The following is a 26,098-nucleotide window of genomic DNA, read 5'->3' as shown; positions in this document are numbered from 1 at the left end:
AAGTACAGGTGTTACTTTTTAAAATGTTAACAATTGAAAATGGAAAAATCATTCAAAGACTCATTGTATTTAGAATTTAAAATCCAAGCTAATGTTCCGCCCATATATCTGAGTAAAGCCGGAAGTGACGTGGAGTCCACGCTGGCGGGGATTGGAGAGTTGACTTCGAGCTACTTTTGTGTGATCTCTTGGCATTGATGGGGGTACAGATTTAACTTCAATGTCGATCGAGCTAAGGTTTGTGTTTTTGTGTGAGCGTTTCTGAGTGAAAGGATAGTTTTTATAAACACCAAAAAAAAGAAAAGAAAGCAATTCCCCGCTCCGCTCAGGTGCGTACACAAGCCCCCTCATCCCCAGCAGTGCGGTGGGGGGGGGGGCTGAGCTGCAGGGGGCCCCCTCCTCCCAGTACTCGGGCCTTAGAGCTCCGGATTAAATCCGGAATGGGGGCCCCTCCGTGTACCTTGCAGGGGGGCCCCCTCAGCTTTCGTTACGCCAGTGGCTCCGCTTCTGTTATCTCTGCTACACTAGAGTTTCGTTATTATGTACAGACTGATGTATGGGACGTGTTTCCATCATATCAAATACCCGTGTCTTCTTCAGGCTATAATCGCAAAATGCCGAGCTGGGAGCTTGGTTTACTCTGCAAAAGAGGGAAAATGCACTTAGCATCGGATAGAATTCAGACATGGGAAGGACTGAAAACCTGCTTTAACCCCCCAGACCCAGCGGCGCAGAGCACACATGGCATCTGATCATTGTAGCCGGTCAGGCATGTTTGTTTCGGCATTCCTGCAGCACGCTGCTTCACAAACAACAACATGAATCAACATGTAAATGAATCATTAAAGAAAGTGACTCGTTGTTCAATTGATATGAAATGGGGTCATTTAAGCTTCTTTCAGTTTAAGATTGAAAGTGAAGTCGAAGCAGGCGCTGAATTTCTCTCTTTTGAGAGTTTGCTTTAGTTTGTGTCGGTTCCTCTTTCGTAGAGTGATCAGGTGGTGGAACCGGTTCCTCTGGTTCGACTCCAGCTCTGCACGGCCTGTCCTCCTGGGGGAGGCTGGGCACCGGGTGCACCTCTCTGATACTGACCTGACTGAGCTCCACGAGGGACACCTCACTCTGCGAAAGACCTGACTGAGGTCTACGAGTGACACCTCACTCTGCGAAAGACCTGACTGAGGTCCACCTCACTCTGGGAATGACCTGACTGAGGTCTACGAGGGACACCTCACTCTGCGAATGACCTGACTGAGCTCCACGAGGGACACCTCACTCTGGGAATGACCTGACTGAGGTCTACGAGGGACACTTCACTCTGCGAATGACCTGACTGAGCTCCACGAGGGACACCTCACTCTGCGAATGACCTGACTGAGCTCCACGAGGGACACCTCACTTTGCGAATGACCTGACTGAGGTCTACGAGGGACACCCCACTCTGGGAATGACCTGACTGAGGTCAACCTCACTCTGCGAATGACCTGACTGAGGTCCACGAGGGACACCTCACTCTGCGAATGACCTGACTCAGGTGTACGAGGGACACCTCACTCTGGGAATGACCTGACTGAGGTCTGTGAGGGACACCTCACTCTGGGAATGACCTAACTGAGGTCCACGAGGGACACCTCACTCTGAGAATGACCTGACTATGGTCCACGAGGGACACCTCACTCTGGGAATGACTTGACTCAGGTCTACGAGGGACACCTCACTCTGGGAATGACTTGACGGAGGTCCACGAGGGACACCTCACTCTGTGAATGTGACCTGACTGAGGTCCACGAGGGACACCTCACTCTGGGAATGACCTGACTGAGGTCCACGAGGGACACCTCACTCTGGGAATGACCTGACAGAGGTCCACAAGGGACACCTCACTCTGGGAATTAACTGACTGAGGTCCAGGAGGGACACCTCACTCTGGGAATGAACTGACTGAGGTCCACGAGGGACACCTCACTCTGGGAATGACTTGACTGAGGTCCATGAGGGCCACCTCACTCTGGGAATGACCTGACTGAGGTGCACGAGGGAAGCCTCACCCTCATAGCTGCTGTGACTTTTGTTTACGCCTCTGCTGGGCAGGCCCTGGCCAGCTCTGGTTTCACAACCCCTGCAGCTGTGGGTGAATCCTTCACCTCCCCGTTCCCGCCTTCTTACCAGGAGAGCTAAAGTGAAGAGCTGGCGATGCAACTAGAGGAGAATCTGCAGCGACCACCCCTAGGTAGGCATTGGAAGATGAATGAATGAATGAATGGGAGGGTTTCTAGTGCAGCACAGGGGATGGAACTGTACTAGCTGCTTACTGGCACATAGTGTAGTGCCTGAAGGTTGGGAGAGGTGTGTTCAGTTTCCTTCTGAAAGCCATGCGGGTGCAGGGTGTGCGTCTCCTGGGTGTTGCAGGCTTACCTCATGTAGGGGATGGACTGTAGTGCAAGTGCTCACTCTTCAAAGGTGAGTTATGATCCTGCCCCACATGCTAGATCACGTCACCCGGTCTTGCACAAATTGTGTTGTCTTCTTGAACTTCTTTTTCTTTTCCTGCAAACATTGTGAATGCTGAGGAATCGTGTCACAACAAGGAGGCAGTCCTGGCTGAACACAGCAGAGTACACATTCAAGTACACCAGACACTGCAATCTAATATTCTATAACACACCACCAGCACTGGCTGAGCAGAGCAGAGAAACGTTCAAGTACACACACTGCCTCCTAACATTCTGTACGACCCCACATCTCAGGCTGAGCAGAGTACACGTTCAAGTTTTCACACTGTCACCTAACATTCTGTACGGCCCCACCATCTCTGGCTGAGCAGTGTATACATTCAAGTATTCACACTGCCACCTAACATTCTGTACAACCCCACCATCTCTGGCTGAGCAGTGTATACATTCAAGTATTCACAGTGCCACCTAACATTCTGAACAACCCCACCATCCCTGGCTGAGCAGAGTACACATTCAAGTACACACACTAATACCTAACATTCTGTACGACCCCACCATCTCTGGCTGAGGAGAGTACACGTTCAAGTATTCACACTGCCACCTAACATTCTGTACAACCCCACCGTCTCTGGCTGAGCAGTGTATACATTCAAGTACAAACACTGCCACCTAACATTCTGTACAACCCCACCATCTCAGGCTGACCAGTGTATACATTCAAGTATTCACACTGCCACCTAACATTCTGTACAACCCCACCATCTCTGGCTGAGCAGTGTATACATTCAAGTATTCACACTGCCACCTAACATTCTGTACGACCCCACATCTCAGGCTGAGCAGAGTACACGTTCAAGTTTTCACACTGCCACCTAACATTCTGAACGACCCCACCATCCCTGGCTGAGCAGAGTACACGTTCAAGTACACACATTAATACCAAACATTCTGTACGACCCCACCATCTCTGGCTGAGGAGAGTACACGTTCAAGTATTCACACTGCCACCTAACATTCTGCATGACCCCACATCTCAGGCTGAGCAGAGTACACGTTCAAGTTTTCACACTGCCGCCTAACATTCTGTACGACCCCACCATCTCTGGCTGAGCAGTGTATACATTCAAGTATTCACACTGCCACCTAACATTCTGTACAACCCCACCATCCCTGGCTGAGCAGTGTATACATTCAAGTATTCACACTGCCACCTAACTTTCTGTACAACCCCACCATCCCTGGCTGAGCAGGGTACACGTTCAAGTACACACACTAATACCTAGCATTCTGTACGACCCCACCATCTCTGGCTGAGGAGAGTACACGTTCAAGTATTCACACTGCCACCTAACATTCTGTACGACCCCACATCTCAGGCTGAGCAGAGTACACGTTCAAGTTTTCACACTGCCACCTAAGATTCTGAACGACCCCACCATCCCTGGCTGAGCAGAGTACACGTTCAAGTACACACACTAATACCTAACATTCTGTACAACCCCACCATCTCTGGCTGAGTAGAGCAGTGTATACATTCAAGTATTCACACTGCCACCTAACATTCTGTACGACCCCACATCTCAGGCTGAGCAGTGTACACGTTCAAGTATTCACACTGCCACCTAACATCTGTACAACCCCACCATCTCTGGCTGAGCAGTGTATACATTCAAGTACAAACACTGCCACCTAACATTCTGTGCAACCCCACCATCTCAGGCTGAGCAGTGTATACATTCAAGTATTCACACTGCCACCTAACATTCTGTACGACCCCACATCTCAGGCTGAGCAGAGTACACGTTCAAGTTTTCACACTGCCACCTAACATTCTGAACGACCCCACCATCCCTGGCTGAGCAGAGTACACGTTCAAGTACACACATTAATACCTAACATTCTGTACGACCCCACCATCTCTGGCTGAGGAGAGTACACGTTCAAGTATTCACACTGCCACCTAACATTCTGCATGACCCCACATCTCAGGCTGAGCAGAGTACACGTTCAAGTTTTCACACTGCCGCCTAACATTCTGTACGACCCCACCATCTCTGGCTGAGGAGAGTACACGTTCAAGTATTCACACTGCCACCTAACATTCTGCATGACCCCACATCTCAGGCTGAGCAGTGTACACGTTCAAGTATTCACACTGCCACCTAACATCTGTACAACCCCACCATCTCTGGCTGAGCAGTGTATACATTCAAGTACAAACACTGCCACCTAACATTCTGTGCAACCCCACCATCTCAGGCTGAGCAGTGTATACATTCAAGTATTCACACTGCCACCTAACATTCTGTACGACCCCACATCTCAGGCTGAGCAGAGTACACGTTCAAGTTTTCACACTGCCACCTAACATTCTGAACGACCCCACCATCCCTGGCTGAGCAGAGTACACGTTCAAGTACACACATTAATACCTAACATTCTGTACGACCCCACCATCTCTGGCTGAGGAGAGTACACGTTCAAGTATTCACACTGCCACCTAACATTCTGCATGACCCCACATCTCAGGCTGAGCAGAGTACACGTTCAAGTTTTCACACTGCCGCCTAACATTCTGTACGACCCCACCATCTCTGGCTGAGCAGTGTATACATTCAAGTATTCACACTGCCACCTAACATTCTGTACAACCCCACCATCCCTGGCTGAGCAGTGTATACATTCAAGTATTCACACTGCCACCTAACTTTCTGTACAACCCCACCATCCCTGGCTGAGCAGGGTACACGTTCAAGTACACACACTAATACCTAGCATTCTGTACGACCCCACCATCTCTGGCTGAGGAGAGTACACGTTCAAGTATTCACACTGCCACCTAACATTCTGTACGACCCCACATCTCAGGCTGAGCAGAGTACACGTTCAAGTTTTCACACTGCCACCTAAGATTCTGAACGACCCCACCATCCCTGGCTGAGCAGAGTACACGTTCAAGTACACACACTAATACCTAACATTCTGTACAACCCCACCATCTCTGGCTGAGTAGAGCAGTGTATACATTCAAGTATTCACACTGCCACCTAACATTCTGTACGACCCCACATCTCAGGCTGAGCAGTGTACACGTTCAAGTATTCACACTGCCACCTAACATCTGTACAACCCCACCATCTCTGGCTGAGCAGTGTATACATTCAAGTACAAACACTGCCACCTAACATTCTGTGCAACCCCACCATCTCAGGCTGAGCAGTGTATACATTCAAGTATTCACACTGCCACCTATCATTCTGTACAACCTCACCATCTCTGGCTGAGCAGTGTATACATTCAAGTACACACACTGCCACTTAACATTATGTACAACCCCACCATCTCTGGCTGAGCAGTGTATACATTCAAGTATTCACACTGCCACCTAACATTCTGTAAGACCCCACCATCTCTGACTGAGCAGTGTATACATTCAAGTATTCACACTGCCACCTAACATTCTGTAAGACCCCACCATCTCTGACTGAGCAGAGTACACGTTCAAGTATTCACACTGCCACCTAACATTCTGTACAACCCCACCATCCCTGGCTGAGCAGAGTACACGTTCAAGTACACTCACTAATACCTAACATTCTGTAAGACCCCACCATCTCTGACTGAGCAGTGTATACATTCAAGTATTCACACTGCCACCTAACATTCTGTAAGACCCCACCATCTCTGACTGAGCAGAGTACACGTTCAAGTATTCACACTGCCACCTAACATTCTGTACAACCCCACATCTCAGGCTGAGCAGAGTACACGTTCAAGTTTTCACACTGCCACCTAACATTCTGAACGACCCCACCATCCCTGGCTGAGCAGAGTACACGTTCAAGTACACACATTAATACCTAACATTCTGTACGACCCCACCATCTCTGGCTGAGGAGAGTACACATTCAAGTATTCACACTGCCACCTAACATTCTGTACGACCCCACATCTCAGGCTGAGCAGAGTACACGTTCAAGTTTTCACACTGCCGCCTAACATTCTGTACGACCCCACCATCTCTGGCTGAGCAGTGTATACATTCAAGTATTCACACTGCCATCTAACATTCTGTACAACCCCACCATCCCTGGCTGAGCAGTGTATACATGCAAGTATTCACACTGCCACCTAACGTTCTGTACAACCCCACCATCCCTGGCTGAGCAGAGTACACGTTCAAGTACACACACTAATACCTAACATTCTGTACGACCCCACCATCTCTGGCTGAGGAGAGTACACGTTCAAGTATTCACACTGCCACCTAACATTCTGTACAACCCCAATATCTCTGGCTGAGCAGTGTATACATTCAAGTATTCACACTGCCACCTAACATTCTGTACAACCCCACCATCCCTGGCTGAGCAGAGTACACGTTCAAGTACACACACTAATACCTAACATTCTGTATGACCCCACCATCTCTGGCTGAGGAGAGTACACGTTCAAGTATTCACACTGCCACCTAACATTCTGTACAACCCCACCATCTCTGGCTGAGCAGTGTATACATTCAAGTACAAACACTGCCACCTAACATTCTGTACAACCCCACCATCTCAGGCTGACCAGTGTATACATTCAAGTATTCACACTGCCACCTAACATTCTGTACAACCCCACCATCTCTGGCTGAGTAGAGCAGTGTATACATTCAAGTATTCACACTGCCACCTAACATTCTGTACGACCCCACATCTCAGGCTGAGCAGAGTATAGGTTCAAGTTTTCACACTGCCACCTAACATTCTGAACGACCCCACCATCCCTGGCTGAGCAGAGTACACGTTCAAGTACACACATTAATACCTAACATTCTGTACCACCCCACCATCTCTGGCTGAGGAGAGTACACGTTCAAGTATTCACACTGCCACCTAACATTCTGTACGACCCCACATCTCAGGCTGAGCAGAGTACACGTTCAAGTTTTCACACTGCCACCTAAGATTCTGAACGACCCCACCATCCCTGGCTGAGCAGAGTACACGTTCAAGTACACACACTAATACCTAAGATTCTGTACAACCCCACCATCTCTGGCTGAGTAGAGCAGTGTATACATTCAAGTATTCACACTACCACCTAACATTCTGTACGACCCCACATCTCAGGCTGAGCAGTGTACACGTTCAAGTATTCACACTGCCACCTAACATCTGTACAACCCCACCATCTCTGGCTGAGCAGTGTATACATTCAAGTACAAACACTGCCACCTAACATTCTGTGCAACCCCACCATCTCAGGCTGAGCAGTGTATACATTCAAGTATTCACAATGCCACCTATCATTCTGTACAACCTCACCATCTCTGGCTGAACAGTGTATACATTCAAGTACACACACTGCCGCTTAACATTATGTACAACCCCACCATCTCTGGCTGAGCAGTGTATACATTCAAGTATTCACACTGCCACCTAACATTCTGTAAGACCCCACCATCTCTGACTGAGCAGTGTATACATTCAAGTATTCACACTGCCACCTAACATTCTGTAAGACCCCACCATCTCTGGCTGAGGAGAGTACACGTTCAAGTATTCACACTGCCACCTAACATTCTGTACGACCCCACATCTCAGGCGGAGCAGAGTACACGTTCAAGTTTTCACACTGCCACCTAACATTTTGTACGATCCCACCATCTCTGGCTGAGCAGTGTATACATTCAAGTATTCACACTGCCACCTAACATTCTGTACAACCCCACCATCCCTGGCTGAGCAGAGTACACGTTCAAGTACACGCACTAATACCTAACATTCTGTAAGACCCCACCATCTCTGGCTGAGGAGAGTACACGTTCAAGTATTCACACTGCCACCTAACATTCTGTACAACCCCACCATCTCTGGTTGAGCAGTGTATACATTCAAGTATTCACACTGCCACCTAACATTCTGTAAGACCCCACCATCTCTGGCTGAGCAGTGTATACATTCAAGTACTCGCACTGCCACCTAACATTCTGTACGACTCCACATCTCAGGCTGAGCAGAGTACACGTTCAAGTTTTCACACTGCCACCTAACATTCTGTACAACCCCACCATCTCAGGCTGAGCAGTGTACACGTTCAAGTATTCACACTGCCACCTAACATTCTGTACAACCCCACCATCCCTGGCTGAGCAGAGTACACGTTCAAGTACACGCACTAATACCTAACATTCTGTACAACCCCACCATCTCTGGCTGAGCAGTGTATACATTCAAGTACTCGCACTGCCACCTAACATTCTGTACAACCCCACCATCTCTGACTGAGCAGACTACACGTTCAAGTATTCACACTGCCACCTAACATTCTGTAAGACCGCACCAGCCCTAACTGAGCAGAACAGAGCAGAGCAGTGTGTGCTTTCAAGCACCCACACTATCAACCAAATGTTCTAGTCGTTGGCACCTGCAGATTTGCAACTCTCAGTGTGCCTGCAAGCCTCCTTCTGATGACACTTTGAACCCTTTGTAGGGGGGAACTAAATATATTGTGAGCTCATTTCGGATTTCTGGTTGATCTTGACTCTCTGGTAAGGATCCTGGAATCCTTATGTGCCCTTTTCTATACTCTATCAATATCCATCTCAGATGTGTTCCAGTTGTTCCACAGATGCACTGGGCGCTGTGCCACCCACATTTGAAGTTTGGCATAACATTATTGCATGTGTGGTAAGAATTACATTTGTTGTACTTTGTACACAGTTGTAGGTATATTTTTATAGGTTTACTACGATGAAACAGATTTCTTATAGTACTATAAAAATACTATTTAAGGTAATCATGTAGTTCTAATAAGGGGTGGACACTCTTTTTCTTACATTGGGCTACGCATGAATCTTCCTCCTCTTCTCTCTGGCCATGAATTTTATCTCACACTAGCCCGCTTAGCTCCTCTCTCCTCCTTCCTTGTGACCCCTGGTACATTCCTGCACTCTTAGCTCTGGCACTTTCATTCTACTCATCTCTTCCCCTGAGCTATTGTTGTTCCTCCTGACAGTTTTGAAAGATGCCCCCATCTCTATCTGTCGGAGATGGTGGTGACTGCGACCTGGTTCTTGTTTTCTGTGGACATCTATAGGTCCTCCTTCAAGGGCACATACATCCCTTTCATGTACAGTGTGGGGACACCTTTATCAAAATGTGAAAAAAAACCCTGTCTCAGGAGCACCTCTACTTGAATACTGGGGCGTTTCTCTGTTTCACAGATGTACTATGCAACTATACCTTCATTCTGGCGTTTGAAGCTGTATTTTATGGCAGAGTTGTAGTGTGCACCTGAATTGCTGAGCATGAGGCTGTGTTTTATGGCAGACTAAAAGTATGAACCTCAATCTGGAGTGAGGCTGTGTTTTATGACATAGTAAATGTAGGCACCTCAGTCTGGAGTGAAGCTGTGTTTTATGGCATAGTAAATGTAGGCTCTACAATCTGGAGTGAGGCTGTGTTTTATGGCATAGTAAATGTAGGCACCTAATTCTGGAGTGAGGCTGTGTTTTATGGCATAGTAAATGTATGCATCTCAATCTGGAGTGAGGCTGTGTTTTATGGCATAGTAAATGTATGCACCTCACTCCGAGGCTGAGTTTTGTGGCATAGTAAATGTATGCACCTCAATCTGGAGTGAGGCTGTGTTTTATGGCAGACTAAAAGTATGAACCTCAGTCTGGAGTGAAGCTGTGTTTTATGGCATAGTAAAGGTAGGCACCTCAATCTGCAGTGAGACTGTGTTTTATGGCATAGTAAATGTAGGCTCTTCAATCTGGAGTGAGGCTGTGTTTTATGGCATAGTAAATGTAGGCACCTCATTCTGGAGTGAGGCTGTGTTTTATGGCATAGTAAATGTATGCACCTCAATCTGGAGTGAGGCTGTGTTTTATGGCATAGTAAATGTATGCATCTCAATCTGGAGTGAGGCTGTGTTTTATGGCATAGTAAATGTATGCAACTGAAGAGGAGAATCAAAAACCGGTTTCAAAGGATGTCAATTAGGGCCTAAAGAATAGGTCCCCTTTATAGAGCAAAGCGTAACTGGAAAAATATAGATCAAAATGAGTCAACCACCAAACACCCACTTAAGATGTGAATATAGATATAAAGGTAAGAATATATATACACCTTAATATCAATTTTTTTTGTATTTTTTAATTCAGTAATTCATTTTAGTAATTCATTTTGATTGATACAGAAAAACATTTATAGTTTTATAAATACATGACAATAAAACATACATATACACCAAAACACATCTCAAAATACACATATTATCCTTGGATATAAAGATGGATATAGTCGTTGGTGTATCTTCCAACGATGGCCAGATGGTGCATAAAGAAGAAAGAGGTCGTCAAATTAGGCGCTTGATTTGACGACCTCTTTCTTCTTTATGCACCATCTGGCCATCGTTGGAAGATACACCAACGACTATATCCATCTTTATATCCAAGGATAATATGTGTATTTTGAGATGTGTTTTGGTGAATGTGATTTAGACTGAATGAGTAGGTGTATGAATCTGATTATTTACTTATGGGGCCTTGAACGCTGCCTTTTATGATCATATATATATTGTTGATGTGCATATGTATGTTTTATTGTCATGTATTTATAAAACTATAAATGTTTTTCTGTATCAATCAAAATGAATTACTAAAATGAATTACTGAATTAAAAAATACAAAAAAAATTGATATTAAGGTGTATATATATTCTTACCTTTATATCTATATTCACATCTTAAGTGGGTGTTTGGTGGTTGACTCATTTTGATCTATATTTTTCCAGTTACGCTTTGCTCTATAAAGGGGACCTATTCTTTAGGCCCTAATTGACATCCTTTAAAACCGGTTTTTGATTCTCCTCTTCAGTTGATTGTCTCTAACCCCGCATAAACCGGTTTCTCATTGTGCATCTGGGGTCCCCCTTCGTAAATAGTAAATGTATGCACCTCACTCCGAGGCTGAGTTTTGTGGCATAGTAAATGTATGCACCTCAATCTGGAGTGAGGCTGTGTTTTATGGCATAGTAAATGTGTGAACCTGAATCTGGAGTGAGGCTGTGTTTTATGGCATAGTAAATGTAGGCAGCTCAATCTGGAGTGAGGCTGTGTTTTATGGCATAGTAAATGTATGCACCTCAATATGGAGTGAGGCTGTGTTTTAGGGCATAGTAAATGTAGGCACCTCAATCTGGAGTGAGGCTGTAAGGGTTAACTGCTGTTCCGCAGGAGCGTCAGGAACCTGAAGCTAGTCCTCAGCCCTCCCCAGCGGTCTCCTGACTCTATCAGACTCTAGAGACTCAGGAGACGCGCTAGGGAAAACAGGGAAACAAAACAAGGGTAGGAGGGTACACTTCAATGAGTCACCAGCTTCTGGAAGGTATGGACTGCAATATACGACTGGCGCACTCCCTGTAAAATAAACACTATGTAACAATATTACTTGCTAATGATCCCCCCCTTTGAGATATCGCGTCAACCTGAACCTCACCTACTCGTAGATCGTGTTGTCTAGTGGGTACCAGGAAGGCATTCATATAGCAAATTAAACCCTATGTGAAAAGGAAGACACCATTACTACAGAGTAAAGCGGAGTCCTATGTATCTTGTTGTATCGCTATTATCTGCTTACCCCTTCTTTGAGTGATAAAGTGGAACTACCAACTCCCTGGACTCTGTCTGTGTGATGCACACTGTGGAAAGTAATCTACAGAAACATATAACATAATACGTTAAAGTAAACCAGTACATTCATTAGTCGATTGAAATAAAGAAATAGCGCCAGGCGCCTTTACCGTGATTCTGGCGAGAAGGAACTCAACAACACAGTGTTTCACGCAGTGTTTCACGCAAACCCAAAGGAGTGACAGGTAACGGAAGGAGAGAGGTAGATAGAAATCCTATCTCTCTCTGGGGAATATTCACAGGACCACGATACGGGTAACAGTACGAATAATCAGGTAATGATGGAAGGAATGGTACTACTCAATACGAAGTGTAGATTATAAAGGGTAAACAAAGGGAGAATAAGGACAGTACGGAAACGGGACAATACTGGTTAGATTGAGCGGACAAGAAACATCCCCTGGTTACGCCTGGAAGGTAATGGGGAACTGTACGGGTCTCAAGGGTAAACTGGGCTTCACTCTGCTGTAGCACCAGAATACCGGGCACCGGAGAACAGGACAACTATCCCGGGCACTACGTTAAAAGGACACAGGTCCTTTGGGACACCCCCTGGGTCGTCTTTACCGGGGTACCTCTCGTTGAAGGGCCGAAGGGTTGAAAGAATAATGGTCCGCCCAGCAATAGTAGAACAACAGGCACGCTGCAGCACGAACACCAGCGGGAACTCAGGATGCGGCGTGCAACAGCGAGCCGGCTCCGTACAAACGAACGGGGCCGGAAACAGGAAGAGCCTGAAACGGAAGTCAGGCAGCTGAGCGTTGGGACACGTAGGGATCTCGAGACAAGAACGCTAAGCGCGTTTCCTTGTCTCGAGATCCCTTAAATACCAATGCACCGGGTGACGCGGACCGCGGGGCATGACAGAGGCTGTGTTTTATGGCATAGTAAATGTAGGCACCTCAATCTGTAGTGAGACTGTGTTTTATGGCATAGTAAATGTAGGCACCTCAATCTGGAGTGAGGCTGTGTTTTATGGCATAGTAAATGTATGCATCTCAATCTGGAGTGAGGCTGTGTTTTATGGCATAGTAAATGTATGCACCTCACTCCGAGGCTGAGTTTTGTGGCATAGTAAATGTATGCACCTCAATCTGGAGTGAGGCTGTGTTTTATGGCATAGTAAATGTGTGAACCTGAATCTGGAGTGAGGCTGTGTTTTATGGCATAGTAAATGTAGGCACCTCAATCTGGAGTGAGGCTGTGTTTTATGGCATAGTAAATGTATGCACCTCAATATGGAGTGAGGCTGTGTTTTAGGGCATAGTAAATGTAGGCACCTCAATCTGGAGTGAGGCTGTGTTTTATGGCATAGTAAATGTAGGCACCTCAATCTGGAGTGAGGCTGTGTTTTATGGCATAGTAAATGTATGCACCTCAATCTGGAGTGAGGCTGTGTTTTAGGGCATAGTAAATGTAGGCACCTCAATCTGGAGTGAGGCTGTGTTTTATGGCATAGTAAATGTAGGCACCTCACTCCGAGGCTGTGTTTTGTGGCTGAGTAAATGCATGCACCTCAGTCTGCAGTGAAGCTGTGTTTTATGGCATAGTAAATGTATGCACCTCATTCTGGAGTGAGGCTGTGTTTTATGGCATAGTAAATGTATGCACCTCAATCTGGAGTGAGGCTGTGTTTTATGGCATAGTAAATGTATGCATCTAAATCTGGAGTGAGGCTGTGTTTTATGGCATAGTAAATGTATGCACCTCACTCCGAGGCTGAGTTTTGTGGCATAGTAAATGTATGCACCTCCATCTGGAGTGAGGCTGTGTTTTATGGCATAGTAAATGTATGCACCTGCATCTGGAGTGAGGCTGTGTTTTATGGCATAGTAAATGTATGCACCTCAATCTGGAGTGAGGCTGTGTTTTATGGCATAGTAAATGTATGCACCTCAATCTGGAGTGAGGCTGTGTTTTATGGCACACTAAAGGCATGAACCTCAATCTTGAGTGAGGCTGTGTTTTATGGCACAGTAAATGTATGCACCTCAATCTGGAGTGAGGCTGTGTTATATGGCATAGTAAATGTATGCACATCATTCTGGAGTGAGGCTGTGTATTGTGGCATACTAAAAGTATGAATCTCAATCTGGAGTGAGGCTGTGTTTTATGGCACACTAAAAGTATGCACCTCAATCTGGAGTGAGGCTGTGTTGCAAAACATAGTAAATGTATGCACCTCAATCTGGAGGGAGGCTGCGTTTTGTGGCATAGTAAATGTATGCACCTCAATCTGGAGTGAGGCTGTGTTTTATGGCATAGTAAATGTATGCACCTCAATCTGGAGTGAGGTTGTGTTTTATAGCATAGTAAATGTATGCACCTCAATCTGGAGTGAGGCTGTGTTTTGTGGCATACTAAAAGTATGAACCTCAATCTGGAGTGAGGCTGTGTTTTATGGCACACTAATAGTATGCACCTCAATCTGGAGTGAGGCTGTGTTGTAAGACATAGTAAATGTATGCACCTCAATCTGGAGGGAGGCTGCGTTTTATGGCATAGTAAATGTATGCACCTCAATCTGGAGTGAGGCTGTGTTTTATGGCATAGTAAATGTATGCATCTAAATCTGGAGTGAGGCTGTGTTTTATGGCATAGTAAATGTATGCACCTCACTCCGAGGCTGAGTTTTGTGGCATAGTAAATGTATGCACCTCCATCTGGAGTGAGGCTGTGTTTTATGGCATAGTAAATGTATGCACCTGCATCTGGAGTGAGGCTGTGTTTTATGGCATAGTAAATGTATGCACCTCAATCTGGAGTGAGGCTGTGTTTTATGGCATAGTAAATGTATGCACCTCAATCTGGAGTGAGGCTGTGTTTTATGGCACACTAAAGGCATGAACCTCAATCTTGAGTGAGGCTGTGTTTTATGGCACAGTAAATGTATGCACCTCAATCTGGAGTGAGGCTGTGTTATATGGCATAGTAAATGTATGCACATCATTCTGGAGTGAGGCTGTGTTTTGTGGCATACTAAAAGTATGAATCTCAATCTGGAGTGAGGCTGTGTTTTATGGCACACTAAAAGTATGCACCTCAATCTGGAGTGAGGCTGTGTTGCAAGACATAGTAAATGTATGCACCTCAATCTGGAGGGAGGCTGCGTTTTGTGGCATAGTAAATGTATGCACCTCAATCTGGAGTGAGGCTGTGTTTTATGGCATAGTAAATGTATGCACCTCAATCTGGAGTGAGGTTGTGTTTTATAGCATAGTAAATGTATGCACCTCAATCTGGAGTGAGGCTGTGTTTTGTGGCATACTAAAAGTATGAACCTCAATCTGGAGTGAGGCTGTGTTTTATGGCACACTAAAAGTATGCACCTCAATCTGGAGTGAGGCTGTGTTGTAAGACATAGTAAATGTATGCACCTCAATCTGGAGTGAGGCTGTTTTGTAAGACATAGTAAATGTATGCACCTCAATCTGGAGGGAGGCTGCGTTTTGTGGCATAGTAAATGTATGCACCTCAATCTGGAGTGAGGCTGTGTTTTATGGCATAGTAAATGTATACACCTCAATCTGGAGTGAGGCTGTGTTATATAGCATAGTAAATGTATGCACCTCAATCTGGAGTGAGGCTGTGTTTTATGGCACAGTAAATGTAGGCGCCTCAATCTGGAGTATGGCTGTGTTTTTTCCGCATAGTAAGAGTGTGCTCCTGCGTTTGGTATTGTGACGCTGTGTTTAATGACACAGTTGAAGTATGCACCTCAATCCTGCAGCCTGAAGCTGTGCTATATGACAAAAGAAGAGTGGGCACCTCAATTCTGGAGTGTGAGGCTGTGTTTTATAGCACCGTGAGAATATGTTTTCATGGGCACAATGAGCACCTGCACACGAGTGCTGGTGTTTTTCTGTGTTTAACAAGTACAGTAAGCACATGCGCCTATATTGTGACGTGTTTCTTGCGCACACTGAGCTTCTGCACATGAATTCCGATGTGTATCTGTGTTTAACAGATACAGTAAGCACATGCGCCTATATTGTGATGTGTCTGTGTTTCTTGGGCACACTGAGCGGCGTTATGATGTGTATCTGTGTTTCTCAGATACAGAAAGTGCATGAATTGTGACATGTGTCTGCGTTTCATGGGCATACTGAGCGCCTGCACACGAGTGCTGTTGTGTATCTGTGTATAACAGATACAGTAAACACATGCGCCTATATTGTGGCGTGTCTGTGTTTTTTGGGCACACCGAGCGCCTGCACACAAGTTCTGGTGTGTGTCTGTGTTTAACAGATATAGTAAACACATGTGCCTATATTGGGACGTGTCTGTGTTTCTTGAGCACACTGAGCGGAGTTATGATGTGTATCTGTGTTTCACAGATACAGTAAGCGCATGAATTGTGACATGTGTCTGTGTTTCATGGGCACACTGAGCTCTTGCACATGAGTGCTGTTGTGTATCTGTGTTTCACAGATACAGTAAGTGCATGCTCCTAAATTGTGATATCTATCTGTGTTACATGGGCACACCGAGCGCCTGCACATGAATTCTGGCGTGTATCTGTGTTTAACAGATACAATAAGCACATGCACCTATATTGTGACGTGCTGTGTTTCTTAGGCACACTTAGCGGAGTTATGATGTGTATCTGTGTTTCACAGATACAGTAAGCGCATGAATTCTGACATGTGTCTGTGTTTCATGGGCACACTGAGCGCCTGCACATGAGTTCTGGAGGGTATCTATCTTTCATGGACAGAGTAAGTGCATGCACTTGAATTCTGACATGTCTGTGTTTCATGGGCACACTGAGCGCCTGCACATGAGTTCTGGTTTCACAGATACAGTAAGCGCATGAATTCTGACATGTGTCTGTGTTTCATGGGCACACTGAGCGCCTGCACATGAGTTCTGGTGGGTATCTATCTTTCATGGACAGAGTAAGTGCATGCACTTGAATTCTGACATGTCTGTGTTTCATGGGCACACTGAGCTCCTGCACATGAGTCCTGGTTTCACAGATACAGCAAGCACATGAATTCTGACATGTCTGTGTTTCATGGGCACACTGAGCTCCTGCACATGAGTTCTGGTTTCACAGATACAGTAAGCGCATGAATCTGACTTGTGTCTGTGTTTCATTGGCACACTGAGCTCCTGAACATGAGTTCTGGTTTCACAGATACAGTAAGCGCATGAATCTGACTTGTGTCTGTGTTTCATGGGCACACTGAGCGCCTGCACATGAGTTCTGGTTTCACAGATACAGTAAGCGCATGAATCTGACTTGTGTCTGTGTTTCATGGGCACACTGAGCACCTGCACATGAGTTCTGGTTTCACAGATACAGTAAGCGCATGAATTCTGAATAGTGTCTGTGTTTCTTGTGCACACTGAGCGCCTGCACATGAGTTCTGGTTTCACAGATACAGTAAGCACATGAATTCTGAATAGTGTCTGTGTTTCTTGGGCACACTGAGCTCCTGCACATGAGTTCTGGTTTCACAGATACAGTAAGCGCATGAATCTGACTTGTGTCTGTGTTTCATGGGCACACTGTACGCCTGCACATGAGTTCTGGTTTCACCGATACAGTAAGCGCATGAATCTGACTTGTGTCTGTGTTTCATGGGCACACTGAGCGCCTGCACATGAGTTCTGGTTTCACAGATACAGTAAGCGCATGAATTCTGAATTGTGTCTGTTTCTTGGGCACACTGAGCTCCTGCACATGAGTTCTGGTTTCACAGATACAGTAAGCGCATGAATTCTGAATAGTGTCTGTGTTTCTTGGGCACACTGAGCGCCTGCACATGAGTTCTGGTTTCACACATACAGTAAGCGCATGAATTCTGAATTGTGTCTGTGTTTCTTGGGCACACTGAGCTCCTGCACATGAGTTCTGGTTTCACAGATACAGTAAGCGCATGAATTCTGAATAGTGTCTGTGTTTCATGGGCACACTGAGCTCCTGCACATGAGTTCTGGTTTCACAGATACAGTAAGCGCATGAATCTGACTTGTGTCTGTGTTTCATGGGCACACTGAGCGCCTGCACATGAGTTCTGGTGGGTATCTATCTTTCATGGACAGAGTAAGTGCATGCACTTGAATTCTGACATGTCTGTGTTTCATGGGCACACTGAGCTCCTGCACATGAGTTCTGGTTTCACAGATACAGTAAGCGCATGAATCTGACTTGTGTCTGTGTTTCATGGGCACACTGAGCGCCTGCACATGAGTTCTGGTGGGTATCTATCTTTCATGGACAGAGTAAGTGCATGCACTTGAATTCTGACATGTCTGTGTTTCATGGGCACACTGAGCGCCTGCACATGAGTTCTGGTGGGTATCTATCTTTCATGGACAGAGTAAGTGCATGCACTTGAATTCTGACATGTCTGTGTTTCATGGGCACACTGAGCGCCTGCACATGAGTTCTGGTTTCACAGATACAGTAAGCGCATGAATTCTGACATGTCTGTGTTTCATGGGCACACTGAGCGCCTGCACATGAGTTCTGGTTTCACAGATACAGTAAGCGCATGAATTCTGACATGTCTGTGTTTCATGGGCACACTGAGCGCCTGCACATGAGTTCTGGTTTCACAGATACAGTAAGCGCATGAATTCTGACATGTCTGTGTTTCATGGGCACACTGAGCGCCTGCACATGAGTTCTGGTTTCACAGATACAGTAAGCGCATGAATTCTGACATGTCTGTGTTTCATGGGCACACTGAGCTCCTGCACATGAGTTCTGGTTTCACAGATACAGTAAGCGCATGAATTCTGACATGTCTGTGTTTCATGGGCACACTGAGCGCCTGCACATGAGTTCTGGTTTCACAGATACAGTAAGCGCATGAATTCTGACATGTCTGTGTTTCATGGGCACACTGAGCGCCTGCACATGAGTTCTGGTTTCACAGATACAGTAAGCGCATGAATTCTGACATGTCTGTGTTTCATGGGCACACTGAGCGCCTGCACATGAGTTCTGGTTTCACAGATACAGTAAGCGCATGAATTCTGACATGTCTGTGTTTCATGGGCACACTGAGCTCCTGCACATGAGTTCTGGTTTCACAGATACAGTAAGCGCATGAATTCTGACATGTCTGTGTTTCATGGGCACACTGAGCGCCTGCACATGAGTTCTGGTTTCACAGATACAGTAAGCGCATGAATCTGACTTGTGTCTGCGTTTCTTGGGCACACTGTGCGAGGAACATTTGTTTCAATGAGAATAACAAACTTGATCTGCCGCCCAGTGGCGTGCCGAAAGTTGAGGGGGCCCCCCTGCCACGTACACGGAGGGGCCCCCACTCCGGATATAATCCGAGCTCTTGGGCCAGAGCATGGCTCGAGTCGGGGTACCACGCGGGTGGACGGCGTCCCCCCACTTATTTTACCGGGTGGACGCCGTCCCCCCTGCCCAAAAGATGGAGCCGATACCCGAGTCTGCACCTGCGCGCGAATAATAGCCTTTCAAATGCACCCGAGGCTCAGACTAATCTCCCCTTCCACCCCGCGCCCTCCCCTTGCCAGCCTTTCTCAGAGCACATACGAGGCCCCAAGGCTTCAAGGAGCTGCGCTGTCAACACGCCGAGCATGTCACTTCCAGGGACCCCGACAGATGCCCGTAGTGCCTACGGCCCGAGTCTGTAATAACCGTGTAATCCGAGGAATAGGTCCTGCGTATAGTGTGTTCTTGTGTTTTGAGTAACTGCCACTTATTGAAGTATTTATACCTCTACTTGTATCTTGTATGTATTCACCGCATATCAGACGGAGACAGGCAAATTTCGTGACGTGTCACTTTCTGTGATGATGTCACTTCCGGTGACACCACCTAACTTGGAGCGTCCCCCCACTTCTTTTTTAGGACTTGTGCCCTGGGCCAGAGTATTGTGCTGTGGGGGCCCCCCTGCAGCTCGGGGCCCCCGCACCGCAGGGGCTGCGGGGGGCCTGTGTTACGCCCCTGCTGCCGCCATGATTTCTTTTCACCTGCTCTGTCCGTGAAATGCTGATCTGCGTGTTTGCTTGTTTGATGACGGCTCTCACCAGAGAGGCATTATGTGTCCCCTAATGTTCCCAGACCCGCCAACTCACAGAGTGCCAGCGAGTGACACACCATATCGGCTCCCATCACATGGTCACCTGCTGTGGAGCCAATATCACACAGTGGTTGGGACAACAAGCTGAAAACCACAGTAAATAGTGGGTTCCAGCACGTTTTCCGAGGCTTTGAACTGCCAGGACATAGGCAACAGCTTCAGCAAGCTTTTTTCTGGGGGGTGGAGTAGGGGGCTTGGGGGCGGGGTGGAGTTAAAAGTGCCTCGTAGATACTCTCGGCACGAGGCCTCGCCCCTTTCAATTCCCCGCCCCCTCCTCACACGGTGAGATTGTTCTTCAAGTTGGCACGGCTGCGTTCCCCTCGATCTCCCCCCCCCCCCCCCCCCTTATCATCTGTAGACGGAGGAGCCTGCGTCACACCTGCCATTCCTCCCACACACCTGTCCTGATTGTTTTCATTTGAGGAAGAAGTTTTTTATTTTTTTAAAGTAAAGCAGCTTTATTGTGAAAAATAACAACATAGCAGAAACAATTTACAGGAACTTGTGAAATTGCGAAAATGAAATCCACATAAATATCATGAAGAATTGAAGCTGTTTAACAATTTTTGAAATATGATGGAGAAAGGGAGGAAGAGGAAAAGGGGGAATGCATATAGGAAGACCAAATTAACAACAAATTAGACCATTACCTAAAAGGAAAAATAGCACTACAATGTAGTATAAAAAACCGAACAAGGAGTTACACAAATTAGTACCGTAGCAGAGAAGCAGAAAAAATCATAGCGGTTCAAAATTTTCATATAAAGTACATTATGAAGATTTATGGAATACATCATCTAAACAAGAAGTTAAAGGTAACCAATATAAATCTCGATTAGCGGATGGAGAATACAGAGAGGAAAAGGCAGTATCTAATCTTTGATAATGACAAACATTATTCCACAAGGCTGTATAAGAAATATTTGATGCACATTTCTAATTAATAGAAATTTGTTGAAAGGCAAGAGCTCGCCTAAGGTCTAACAATTGTAAGTTACTGTGTGGCAAGTGGATATCATCTGATAAACTACATAAAAAAAAGTGTATGAATGGAGTTAGTGGACATTTTAAATGAAATATTAAAGATAACTGAGACCAGACCTTTTCCCAGAAGGAAACTGTTGGGGGACACTAAAACAGCATGTGCATAAGGTCGCCAATTTGATGGTCACAGGACCAACATTTAGGAGGGGAATCCATGGAGAATCTAGTTAGTAAGGAAGGGTTAAATAATAGTCTATTATAGAGAAAGAATAAAGATTGAGAAGTAGAAGCTGATCTAGAGGTTTTGTAGACTTTATCCCAAATCCTGTTCCGAAATGGAAGAGTCCGAGTACATCCCAAATCTAATTCCCACTGCAGCTTCAACTTAGTTTTGGATGTGACATATGATAGAGAGCAAAGATGTCTATACATAGGAGAATCTTTAGAAACAGAAGTAAGAATAGAACCATGGGAGTAATGCGAAGAGGAAGAAAGGGAAGCATCTGGTAGAGAATATTCATGAGAAGGAGATATTTAGGTCAAAAGGAATGAGGGCCCTTGAATAAGAGTTAAAATTGTGAAAAAGAAAGGGGGTCATTATTAGAGAATAAATCTTTAACCCAAATAATACCTCTTTGCCTCCAGGTTTTGTAAAAGATTGGTTTATTGTTAATAGTAATAAGATTGGTATACCAGAAAGGAGATTGAGGAAGGAGTCAAGAGTTACAGACTGCGACTGATGAATCGGTTTTAAAATAGTACATGTATGTTTAAGAAGGGAAGAGGAGATTATGGAAGGTTTAACCAAAGAAGATATAACTTCACAGGGAAGAAAGGAAGCTGGAAAAAAGCATTCATTGTCCAACTATAAAGGGGTAAATGAGGAATGGGACAAAGAAATCCATCTAAAGGCTTGTCGGAGGCCGAAAGCTTTATGATATAACCTAAAGTCAGGAAAATTGACTCCACTCTCTTGTTTAACCTTCCTAAGAAAGGCTAGCAAGAGTCTGGCTTTTTTTTAAACCAAAGGAATTTAGAGAGTTTGGAGTCTAACCTCTTAAAGAATGCAGCAGGAATTCTTTAAAACTGGGAACATTGAAAGGGTATATAGATTTATGGGCGAAATCATCATTTTGATAGAGTCCATACGGCCCCACCAGGAGAGAAAGAGGGGATTCCAGGAGGCAATAAGCTTATCTACTTTGTCTAAACAATCATTGACATTTGCCAAAACCGAGTTGTTAATGGAAGGGGCAAACTAGATGCCTAAATACTTAAGTTTGGAGGTATTCCATTGAAACCCCTGTCAACGAAAGAATGACTAAAAGTAGACTTAGTAAGAGGCATAATTTCAGTTTTGTCAGAATTAATCTTATAACCTGAGACTAAGGAAAAGGTACCAGTTTCCTGGAGAAGACGTGGAACAGACTGCTCAGGAGTGGAAATATAGAGAAGTATTTCTCAAGCATAGGCTGATATTTTTAAATGATCAGTTCAGTTTTGGAAACCACTGATTTTGGTGTTCTTTCTGATACGAGATAAGAAAGGTTCCAAAGCAAGAATAAATAATAGAGGGGGTAACGGACAACCCCGACGAACACCACGATCCAACGGGAACTAACCAGAGATCTTTCCATTGACTAAAACTGATGCCCTGGGGCATTGATAGAGTAGGGAAACGAACGAAATAAAATGAGGCCCTAATCCATGCCAGGCTATGGATTTGAGCAAAAAGGACCAGTCAATTCGATCAAATGCTTTCTCAGCATGAATCAAGAAAGCTGCTAGAGGGTGAGAAAGAGAAAATGCCTTATTTAAAACGTTAAAAAGATAATCTAAAATTGTCAGAGGTAAATCTGCCTTTAATAAACCCTAACTGCGCCTTACCAACCAATGAAGGAAGGAAGGGTTCAAGACGTAAAGCAAGTAATTTGGCCAAGATTTTTTAATCCACGTTGACTAACAAAATAGGCCTGTAATGTTTACAAAGGGTTGGGCCCTTGCTGTCCTTATGGATAGCCTGGTAGCCTTTTGGAAGGAGCCCCCAGAGGAACCAGATGCTGATAAAATTGAAAAGGTTGTAATAGCCTAGAAAGGAGAAGATTGGAAAAGTGCAGGAAAAATTTGACAGTGAAGCCATCTGGACCAGGAGATTTGTTATTCTTCAGAGATTGAAGTGCAAGAAATATCTCTGATAGAGAAATGTCAGCTTCTAAGGATGAAAGATCACAATTAATGCCATGGGAATTCTTGGAATTTTTTAAGTAAGTCTCCATCTGAGAAGGCAAGGGTGGAGATTCAGGTGTGTACATAAACTGATGATACTTAACAAATTCTACAAGAATCTCTGAATCTTTAAAAACAGGAAGTCCTATATTGTTCTTTACTGAATCTAACATGTGACCTTGCTTATGAATTTTTAAATAATTAGCCAAAAGCGTACCCATTTTATTACGGCCACCGTAATAACGAGCACTACTGTGAAGTAAAATTGAGGATGCTTTATCTGTAGAGATCTTATTAAACTGTAATTTTGCACAAACAAGCTCTTGCAAATTAGATGGAGCAGCAGCGAGGCCAAAAGCACACACAGCATTAGAAGGAATCCATGAGGATATTAGAGCAGGTCAGCAAAACTCCAGGATATAAACAGCAGAAAAAGCAGGAGAAAAAGTGAGCTCTCCATATGGAAGCCAGATGTATTTAAAATGGCCCCCGTAATGAGGAGAAAAGAAAAAGACCTGAAAAAGGACTCAAAAAGCACAAGAAAGGCCAGTTCATCATGGATATTAGCTCATCCTGGCTTCCGACATTCATGAAAACCGACTCCGCGGAAAACAGAGGAAAAAAATGGCTCCAGTGCGTCCTGTTCGTCTGTCGACTCGAAGAGCTTCCAGACTAGGCGACCATCTTGTGCGTCGGCCGCGCGCGCTTCCCTGAGGAAGAAGTTTAAACAACTCTGTACTCACTCAGCCTCAATTTCAATATTGCATTAGAAGCAGAGTTCTAAGTGGGCCGGTACTGTCTGGTACCTTCACTGCTACGTTTCCATTTAAAGTTCTGTTCAGAGGTTGAAATGTTAAGTGCAAGCCTTAAGGTCTTCTGTGCTCACATGAACCCTGTAGGGGTTTACAGAGTAAGAAATATGAGACCGATATATTTGGAAAACCTTTGCCAAGTGCAAAGGTTTTCATTTAAAAAAGCATCCTCTTCAGCACTTTCCTGCTCCCTCGACAGGCCACCAGGGAGTGGGGAGATGCTGCCTCCCATTACAGCCCACACACCCTTGCACGCACCTTACCTAGCTGCCCTGGCCCCTGCACCCGTCTTTTACCCCACCAGTAAAGTTCCTCGACCTGTCCTACTTGGCCGAGCCCATAACTCGGGCCCTCAATCCGGGTAACCCCAACGAACCCACATGGAACAGGAAGCACACTTTCTGGACGTCGCTACGAGCAGCCCACTGCCCATTTATTTATATCTGTCTAGGGTGGGTGCATACATCTCTCGTCGGTAGTGTCCAGGTGGGACTCTACATCCCTCTGCATGGACTTTGGCCAGGCCTTTCCAGTTCAAACACTCATAGTCCTTGAGGATTCGATTAGGTTCTGTGTTTTGCCTCAGGTGGTACGGTGGCATAGACTGGCTCCCGGCCCTTGTTTTGCCTTCAGAAATTCTCAGTGGCCTCTCTCCGTGTCAGTTGACCTGTCGCCAGACTAGGGAGCGTAGTCGGCTGTTCCCTTGGTCTTCCTTCCTGGTTTGGGGTTTGTGGCCCTCGGGCTAGTCAGCATCCCTCCTTCTTGGTTCCATTCCTCTTCAGAAAAGGTTGGCGGGGAATCTGCCATGTTTGGGTGTGATGCACCATGTGCTTTCTTGAACCACAATATGTTCCTGGTCGCCATCTCTTCATCTTGCGACACCACAACCATGGTCCCTTGCATGCGGATGACTTGCTACAGGTCCCTCCCATAGGGTGTTCTAAATGTGTGTCCATGATGACGATCTTTGATGAACACCTAATTGCATTGTTGGTGCTCGTGCCCCTAGGCGCAGGCTGGCACTTGGGTTGGTACTTCGGTGCTTTTCTTGTTCCGCCTCCTTGTTTAGCACAAAAGGCCGCCAACGGCAACCTTGTGGGGATTGTGTCTCTTGCAGGTCTCTTTAGTAGAAGATAAACAGGGCGCGTCCGGTTGTGAGGTGAGGGGTTTGTCGATACACCAAAAGGAACCTTTGCAGACTTGATTCCAAGACTTCACCTTGGTAAATTCCAATCCCTACTGTTTTGTTGAGGGTTCTTCTGAAGCCGTCCTCCTCGGCCTGGTGCTATGCAGGCGTGATATTCCTATCTTTTATCCCGAGGTTGTAGAGGTTGTCAGGCATTCCATACAGTGCAAACGTCTGTGTCCCTTTGAATGCTTTGGACTGGGTCACCCCCACCACTAAGTACTTAGAGTGATCACCCATATTCTGGGAAGCTTCGAGATTCATTCTGAGGTGGGTCCACTGGTGTGTGGGGATTGTCTTCCTTGGCGAGTGGTGCCAGAGGAATCCTACCTCATAATTTAGCAGGGAACACAAATGCTGACCACGTCAACCACCATCTCGTCCATCCGTGGAAACCAGACTTATCTCCTCAGCCTGATGCACCATGTCCATGAAGTATGCCCAAAGACTGCTAGTTATCACAATGCGGGAGCCCCTCAGCAGAATCCCATCCTCGTCGCCGATGTAGCGGACTGAGCCAGTAATGTATTTTCTGATCATAGCCACAAAAGGTCCACTGCCCATTTGTTTATACCTGTCAGCTGTGCCTGGCCTCCAGGGTGGGAACTTACATTTCTCATCTGCAGAGGCCGGGCGGCACTCTACACTTCCCTAACTCACCGCCTT

The 26,098-nt window shown here is 45.8% G+C and overlaps 1 protein-coding gene across 3 annotated transcripts in view; it reads left to right on the top strand.

Moving 5' to 3' along the window:
• LOC146863669 (long-chain-fatty-acid--CoA ligase ACSBG2-like) overlaps positions 1-26,098 on the top strand; it is a 632,294-nt gene that overhangs the window by 252,847 nt on the left and 353,349 nt on the right. The window contains exon 1 of one of the 3 annotated variants that reach the window (XM_085627780.1): positions 1,067-2,230. The exons of the other annotated variants lie outside the window; for them this stretch is intronic. Within the exon in view, the coding sequence (XP_085483906.1) occupies positions 2,194-2,230 (37 nt within the window). The 5' untranslated portion in view covers positions 1,067-2,193. Of the gene's footprint in view, positions 1-1,066; positions 2,231-26,098 lie in introns of those variants that run through there. 3 annotated transcript variants of the gene reach the window in all.

Source organism: Triturus cristatus, chromosome 2_1 (genome assembly GCF_964204655.1).
Source record: "Triturus cristatus chromosome 2_1, aTriCri1.1, whole genome shotgun sequence".
NCBI lineage: Eukaryota > Metazoa > Chordata > Amphibia > Caudata > Salamandridae > Triturus > Triturus cristatus.
This window is presented reverse-complemented; position numbering and strand designations above follow the sequence as displayed.